The sequence below is a fragment of the Thermochaetoides thermophila genome, assembly GCF_000221225.1.
Source record: "Thermochaetoides thermophila DSM 1495 unplaced genomic scaffold scf7180000011816, whole genome shotgun sequence".
NCBI classification, from domain to species: domain Eukaryota; kingdom Fungi; phylum Ascomycota; class Sordariomycetes; order Sordariales; family Chaetomiaceae; genus Thermochaetoides; species Thermochaetoides thermophila.
In genome coordinates this window covers 4,157,147-4,165,191 of record NW_006383032.1, presented here as the reverse complement: position 1 = coordinate 4,165,191, position 8,045 = coordinate 4,157,147, and the positions used below count along the sequence as shown (strand labels likewise).

The 8,045-nt window shown below is 52.2% G+C and overlaps 2 protein-coding genes across 2 annotated transcripts; both read left to right on the top strand.

Moving 5' to 3' along the window:
- Positions 1-952: 952 nt before the first annotated feature.
- CTHT_0032210 (uncharacterized protein) lies at positions 953-2,535 on the top strand (the record flags this gene model as incomplete). The annotated part of the gene is made up of 3 exons (XM_006693599.1): positions 953-1,536; positions 1,600-1,996; positions 2,101-2,535. The coding sequence occupies 3 exons, from the start codon at positions 953-955 to the stop codon at positions 2,533-2,535; spliced, it is 1,416 nt and encodes a 471-aa protein (XP_006693662.1).
- A 976-nt stretch (positions 2,536-3,511) lies between these two features.
- Positions 3,512-7,622, top strand: CTHT_0032200 (cation-transporting ATPase-like protein; the record flags this gene model as incomplete). Its single annotated transcript, XM_006693598.1, has 3 exons — positions 3,512-3,868; positions 3,945-7,012; positions 7,061-7,622. The coding sequence occupies 3 exons, from the start codon at positions 3,512-3,514 to the stop codon at positions 7,620-7,622; spliced, it is 3,987 nt and encodes a 1,328-aa protein (XP_006693661.1).
- Positions 7,623-8,045: the final 423 nt, after the last annotated feature.

Genomic DNA, 8,045 nt, shown 5'->3' with positions numbered 1-8,045 from the left:
GTTTCTTGAACTCCAAATGCTAGGCCACCCAGGAGTGCTGTGATTTAAGCTTCGTTGAACTGTGTTGATGCGCACTTCTTTGTGTGGTTGCTGCTAACACTTAGGTTCTGGCTTATAAACTACCCCTAGGTGCTCAATCTCTGAATGTTCTATGCGCCCACTTATAGGTAGGTATTTATTTGAAGCTAAATGTTGGATGAGGCTGCGGTTAAGCAAGTATCTTTATTTTTTTTCCCCAGCCTCATTGAGCCTTTCACTGACCAGCCATTCAATTGTCTCCATGCTGTTGTGCATGTGTCAGCATGTGCACTGCCCTGGCCAGCAAGCCATTAATGCTGATTCTTGCAGCCACAAAACCTCCGATGACATGCAGGTGATGGGAGTTTTAAGTGCTGTGATTTGGTGACTCAATATGAGAACAACCCATTGTCCAAGTCTGTACCCTCTCAGATTGACCCCTGAGAAGCAATGGCTTTCCAAGACACAAGTCCTGCATTATAACTAGTCCCATAGTCCACCAGTCTGAAGCCACCTGGGTCTCTAAGATTACACTTTTGTTAACCACAAATAGTCCACTTATACATCTTGTCCTATACCCGACAAGATGAAGTAGGGCACGCATATTATTTGATTGGACGTCAAAGAGCCCCTGAGACATCTCTACGCCCCAGTTCGTAACCCTCTAGGTGTTGAAAGGGTTAACAGAGCAAGCACGTTCTTCGGGGCACGACAAGCGGTTCACTTCTTCAGCTACACAATCTTTTTCTTCATTTTTAACAGGTGTGCCAGCACTTTTGCAAATTTTGTTCCTTTTTCCTTTGCTTTCTTTTGTCTACAGCTTTTCGCCTTAGCAAAGCAACAGCTTTTTCTATTAACCCAACTACAATTGTTTGCGAAGTTCCATACTGTCTTCTACCTAGCAAATCACCTATTAGCGGTTTTCATCGTCACCATGAAATTTAAGCACATCTTCTACCGTCTGCAACGATCCTTTCGTCGTAAAAAAGGCAGGAAAGTCAGTTCTAAGAAAAATGTCAACAAGTCGAAGATTCGCCTGACATCCCAAGAGAGTCGGTCGGACGCTAAGCCAGTCAAACATGTTCCCATCGACGAGCTCCAGAGGTCGGTAGACAGCCAAGATACATCCCTGTTCTTCACCAAGTTACCAATAGAGCTTCGACTCAAGATCTATCGTGAGGTCTGGGCCGATTTTTTAAAGAGTCGCCTCCCTATTCCAGGCCATCCTGGAACCGGCTTCCGTCTGCACATCCATTCGACGGAAAAGGCTGGTTCGCCCTTCACTCACACCCGCTGCAAGGTTCAGCTCGAAAACCCTGGAGCTCTGATGACTGCCCATGGGCCAGACTTACTGGTGTTTTCCGGTGAATCGCAAGAACATCTGCCAGCATCATACTGGTCTGAATGGATCACCAAGCTGCATTGGGGCAGGCACTGGGCTTGTCGGAAGCAAAATTATCGGTGCTTGAAGACTGAGGCCGCGCCGTTCCTGCCGCTGTGGCTGAGTTGCAAGAGGATGTGAGTTTCACAGATACTTATTCATGATGTCAATGTTTCGATACTGACATGTCTAAACCATAGCTATCTTGAGGCTGCCCCAGCCTTCTTTGAGGAGACTACCATCGTGTTCACCTCTTCACCCGAACTCCTCCGTTTCATCAATCCCATGAATACCCCCATCAACCCCTTCTTCTCCCATATTCGTTCCCTAGAACTCTCCATCTTCAACCCCTACGACCTCCTCTACCTCATCCCTATCTGCTACCCGATCGTCATGAGCATGAATCCGCACTACACTGAAGCCTCATCGCTTTCAACCGACGACACAATGGCCGACTCGCTCTCTGTCCACGCCGGCTCCGATGCATCATCTTCGTCGCCATCATCGCCATCCTCCTCTCCCCACTCTTTCTCCTCCACAATCTCCTCTCCCGCAGACCCCCTCCTCAACCAAATGGGCTTCGGCTACGAAGTCATCGTCGGCCCCGGCCTGAGCCAGGCCATGCCCAGCCTGACAGGCATGGGAGCAACCTTGCTGCAGCAGCACCCGCTTCAGCCCCCGCCGGCGGCGCTGTCAACGAGGGAGATGACACGATCATTATGGCTACGGTCGCCCGCTCGTACAATGCCGGTGCAGCCATGTGGATTGAGCTGACTGCTGCCATGCGTGCTGCATGTCCCGCGTTGAGGGACCTGGTGCTGGTGTTTGGAGGGCGGATGCCTGAGCGGGAGGCTGTGCTGGCGACGTTTGGTGGGATTTGGGAGGGGTCTGAGGAGGGTGTCGGCTCCCGAGATGAAATACTGCAGGCGGCAGACGTTGTAGGTGCGACTGTTGCTGGTCCGTCGCACTCGGCGGTGATTATGAGCACCGTGGGTGGGCAGAGGAGTCCGGCCCCGGTCCCAGGTGGAGTGTGGGTGCTGTCAGGGAAGCTGAGGATAGATTTTAGGGTTGAAGGAGAGATTTATGTGCAGCAGGGAGGTAAGCTGGTCAAGGTGATAGGGGACACGATGGAGTGAACCTTCGACATAGGATGGAAAGAATGTTTTTGAAAGGCATGAAGGGATGGATAACTTTGTGGTGGGACAAACGTTGCAGTTTGCTTGATTTTGGTTGCTTCTACTCATAGGCGGCCTCGGATGACAAAAGGTTGGACAGTCATATTCGAAATCCTACGAATCTGGTGAGAGTTACCTGAGGCCCCGGAGGCCAACCTGTTTACTTTGCAAAGATGTGTATATCTTCCAATCAACTTTCAATGAAGCTTGCTCGTAATGAGAGGTGCAGCAGATATCTCCCAAAGAAGATTTTATGTGTTTTAGTTTAAACAAACAATAGTGAGGGATCTTGGATGTTTTCACATGGACACAAGGAATATTAAGCAGCTTGATAGGTGATCGTTAAGCCTAGGGTCTTTCACTGACACGACCTTGTCAGCCACTGGCTTTGATGTTATGGTTCTCATGACTGTCGGCTTCGATCAGCCCACTCTCTAATGCTAAATTATATGATTTTACGCGTACACTGATCGACAGCCAGCTTGCGTAAGTAGACATGATTGTAAATAAACAAGTAGTTACAACCTTTGAAGTGTTGCTTCAGCAGATGAATGTGATTATGGGAAGAGGCAACGAAAAAGAAGTTGTGGTGAAACTGAGGCCCCAGCATTCAGCAACAGTTTCAACGTCCAAGTGGGGTTCCCCTGCATAAGGCGAGGAGCGCGAGGCAAAAGGGCTCCCGGTGGCAGGTGGCGCCAAGACCCAACCAAAGAGACCAAACCTCTTGACCACCTGTCCGCTGTGCACCTGAGGTTTCCTGAGCTGTCTTCGGCCCTGGACCACAGCCATCCATGCCAAGCATCCCGCGACGTCCCCCCAAATATCACGGGCTTTTTCGCATTTCTTCCCCTGCTGCTGAGCGTGTCGTGCCTCCAGGCTGTCTTCAATGCAGGCACAATAAGGTTTCTCAAACTTCTTTTCTTTCGAACGACCCGTCATGGCGCCGCTCGTTGATAATCCGCAGATCAAGTCGGCCGAGCTGCTGCGCCCGCTGCCGCTGTATCAACACGCCTACGTCTGGCCTTATGTCATAGTTTGGCCTGTTTTCCTGCGCGTCTACCTCACCCAAGAACTCTACGACAAGTATATTGGCGCCCAGGAGTGGACGTTCGTCTGGATCATCTCCATTGTCACCTTCCAGACCCTCACCTGGCTCTGCACCCACTGGAGCGTCAACCTCAATGCTCTCTTCACGGCTAAGAAGGCTTCTTCGATCGAAGATGCCCAGCTGATCAAGGTCATTCCCGTCGCCAACGCCGGCGCCGCTGACATTTGCAAGCTGGTCCGCGACAAGGTGTGTTGGCGTTGAGCTTAGGCTTCTGGCTGCTCCTCATATGAGCTCAGTGCTGACCTTTTCCCCTCACTATCAGGTTGGCGACAACAAGACGAACATCTCTTTCTTGTTCCAGAAACGTCGTTTCCTCTGGTATCCCGAACGGAAGGCATTCAGCACTCTCGAGTTCGATATCGATGCCGAACCTAAGCCTACTCTGTCCAAGTTCCAGCTGTCCAGGGGTATCGAGAGCGAAGACGAGTTGAAGCGTCTTGAGCAGCACTACGGCACCAACACGTTCGATATTCCCGTCCCCACGTTCACCGAACTCTTCAAGGAACATGCGGTGGCTCCGTTTTTCGTCTTCCAGGTCTTCTGTGTTGGCCTGTGGCTGCTAGATGAGTATTGGTACTACTCGCTCTTTACCCTGGTCATGCTTGTTGTCTTCGAGAGTACCGTCGTCTGGCAGCGTCAGCGAACCTTGACCGAGTTCCGCAGCATGAGTATTAAGCCATACCCAATCTATGTCTACCGTCTGGGCAAGTGGACCGAGATCCAGAGTGATAAGTTGCTGCCTGGCGATCTCGTCTCCGTTACTCGGACCAAGGAGGACAGTGGTGTTGCTTGCGACATGATTTTGGTCGAGGGCACTGCTATTGTGAACGAGGCTATGCTTTCTGGTGAAAGCACTCCCCTCCTGAAGGACTCGATTCAACTCCGCCCCGGTGATGCTGTCCTCGAGGTCGATGGTCTTGACAAGAACTCGCTGCTTTGGGGTGGCACCAAGGTGCTTCAAATCACCCATGGTACCGCCGAAGAGGAGAGGCCGAAGCCTGCGTCTGGCATCCCCCCTCCCCCTGATAATGGTGCCATGGCTGTTGTCACCAAGACCGGCTTTGAGACCTCTCAGGGTAGCTTGGTTCGGACCATGATTTACTCAACTGAACGTGTGTCGGCGAACAACACCGAGGCACTGCTGTTCATCCTTTTCTTGCTTGTCTTCGCCCTGGCTGCCTCGTGGTATGTGTGGGATGAAGGTGTGCGCAAGGACCGCAAGCGCTCTAAGTTGCTGCTTGACTGTATCCTTATCATCACCAGCGTCGTCCCTCCTGAGCTTCCGATGGAACTTAGCCTGGCTGTCAACACCAGTCTGTCTGCCTTGGCCAAGTTTGCCATCTTCTGCACCGAGCCCTTCAGGATTCCGTTTGCCGGTCGTATCGACGTCGCCTGCTTTGACAAAACTGGAACTCTGACTGGAGAGGATTTAGTTGTTGAAGGCATTGCCGGTCTTGGTCTCGGCCACTCAGGTACTGACACTCCGAAGGAGGCCGATGGCGCTCATACTCGCATGGTTTCGGTTCATGACGCTGGCATGGAGACTACGTTGGTCCTTGCCACAGCTCATGCTCTCGTGAAGCTTGATGAAGGCGAGATCGTTGGCGACCCCATGGAGAAGGCTACCTTAAATGCACTCGGCTGGGTTCTTGGAAAGAATGACACCTTGACAAGCAAACCTGGCAACGCTGCCAGCTCGGGCATCCTTGGCACTGTCCAGATCAAGCGTCGGTTCCAGTTCTCGTCTGCCCTCAAGCGCCAAAGCTCTGTTGCTACTATCACCGCTACAGAGGTCAAGACTGGCAGAAAGTTGCGTGGCTCCTTTGTTGGTGTCAAGGGTGCCCCTGAAACCATCATGAAGATGCTTGTGACTGTCCCCGAGCATTATGAGGAGACTTACAAGTACTTCACTCGCCGTGGTTCTCGTGTCCTTGCGCTGGCTTACAAGCAGCTTACCACCGAGGGTGAGCTGGGGGCTAACAAAATTAACGACCTCAAGCGGGAAAGTGTCGAAGCGGACCTCCACTTCGCTGGTTTCCTCGTTCTTCAGTGCCCTCTCAAGGAGGATGCCAAGCAAGCAGTGCGTATGCTCAACGAGAGCAGCCACCGTGTAGTCATGATCACCGGTGACAACCCCCTTACCGCTGTTCACGTCGCCAAGGAAGTGGAGATTGTTGATCGTGATGTCCTGATTTTGGATGCCCCCGAGCACAGTGTTTATGGAGAGGAGTCTCTCGTCTGGCGCAGCGTCGACGACAAGATTCGCATCGACGTTGACCCCACCAAGCCCATCGATCCCGAGATTCTTAAGACCAAGGATCTGTGTGTTACTGGCTACGCGCTCAACAAGTTCAAGGGCCAGGTTGGCTGGAAGTCTCTCCTTCGGTATACCTGGGTCTATGCTCGTGTGTCGCCTAAGCAGAAGGAAGACATTCTCTTGGGCCTGAAGGACATGGGCTATTACACTCTCATGGCTGGTGATGGTACCAATGATGTCGGCGCCCTTAAGCAGGCTCATGTCGGTGTTGCTCTGCTCAATGGCACGCAGGAAGATCTTAATCGGATCGCTGAGCACACTCGCAACCAGAAGATGAAGGAACTCTACCAGAAGCAAGTCGACCTGATGGCTCGCTGGGGCCAGCCTCCTCCGCCGGTTCCTGCTATGATTGCTCACCTCTACCCTCCTGGACCGTCGAACCCTCACTACCAGAAGGCCATGGAGCGTGAAGCTCAGAAGCGCGGTGTTACTGTTGAGCAGCTCGCCAAGGTGAACGGTACCAACGTGACTAGCAACCCCGCTGGAGTCCAGCAGCAGTCCGGTCAGGATGCGAAGAAGGCTAAGCAGGTTGAGGCAGCTAAGAAGGCAGCTAACTTTGCCGACAAGCTTACTTCCTCGCTGATGGAAGCTGAGATGGACGATGAACCGCCGACTCTCAAGCTCGGTGACGCCTCGGTCGCTGCTCCGTTCACTTCCAAGCTCCGCAACGTCATGGCCATTCCGAACATCCTTCGTCAGGGCCGCTGCACGCTGGTCGCTACTATCCAAATGTACAAGATCCTTGCCCTGAACTGCCTTATTAGCGCCTACAGCTTGAGCGTCCTGTATCTGGAAGGCATCAAGTTCGGTGATGGTCAGATAACCATCAGCGGTATGCTCATGAGTGTCTGCTTCTTGTCCATCTCGCGTGCTCGCTCGGTCGAGGGTCTGTCTAAGGAGCGCCCGCAGCCCAACATTTTCAACTTCTACATCATTGGCTCCATCCTTGGTCAGTTCGCTGTCCACGTGGCCACTCTCATCTACATTGCTCAGCTGTGCGACCAGATCGAGCCGTAAGTCTCTATCCTATCTTAATTCATTGAAGTACTAACCCCCTCCAGTCGCACCGAAGTAATTGACCTTGAAGCCGAGTTTAAGCCCTCCCTCCTCAACAGCGCAGTCTACCTCCTCCAGCTCATCCAACAAATTTCCACCTTCGCCGTCAACTACCAAGGCCGGCCCTTCCGCGAGTCCCTTTCGGAGAACAAGGGCATGTTCTACGGCATTGTGGGAGTCACGGCCATCGCGTTCGCCTGCTCGACTGAGATGCTGCCCGAGCTGAACGAAGCCATGAAGCTGGTGCCTTTCAATGAAAACTTCAAGACCATCATGACCACGGTCATGATCATCGATTTTGTCGCGTGCTACGTCATTGAGTGGGTACTCAAGAAGCTGTTTAGCGACCTGCGCGCGCGCGACATTGCTGAGCGCCGGCCGGATCAGCTGGAGCGTGAGCGTGTTCGCAAGGAGAAGGAGGCGCGAGAGAAGGAAGAGGAGGAGGAGCGCAAGGAGAGGGAGAGGATCGAGGCTTTTGAACGCAGGCTCGAGGAGAAGAGGACTCGGTTGGTTGAGGCTGCCGCTCAACGGGAGCAGCAACAGCAGCAATGGGCCCAGAGGCGGTAATTAATGGATAGATCTTGATTGGGGAATGATGGATGTTATCATAGAAGGGACCAGCGAGGTGATTATCGGGGCCTTGGGTTTTGTACTTGACTTTCATCCTGTATAATACAAGAGGGTGATTAGGGGACAGGATATGACTTTGAGGTGTGCTAGTACCCCTTAAACCTCAAACGTCCCCAGTGTGTTAAATCAACGGCACTCGGTTCACAAACAAGAATACATTGAAGCTCGGCTAGCTGCTTGCTATGGTACACATCACAGCATCTGAATGCTTTTCATTTGCCTTCCTTTTCATTCCCATGAAGCATTAGGGTATTGTGAATTTTGTTTTCGCAAGCTAAGATCAGCTGGTGGTGTAAGTTTTCGTAACCGTCTTGCCTGCCCTCCAACCCCTTTGAGTTTTAAGGTATGTCATCCGCACGG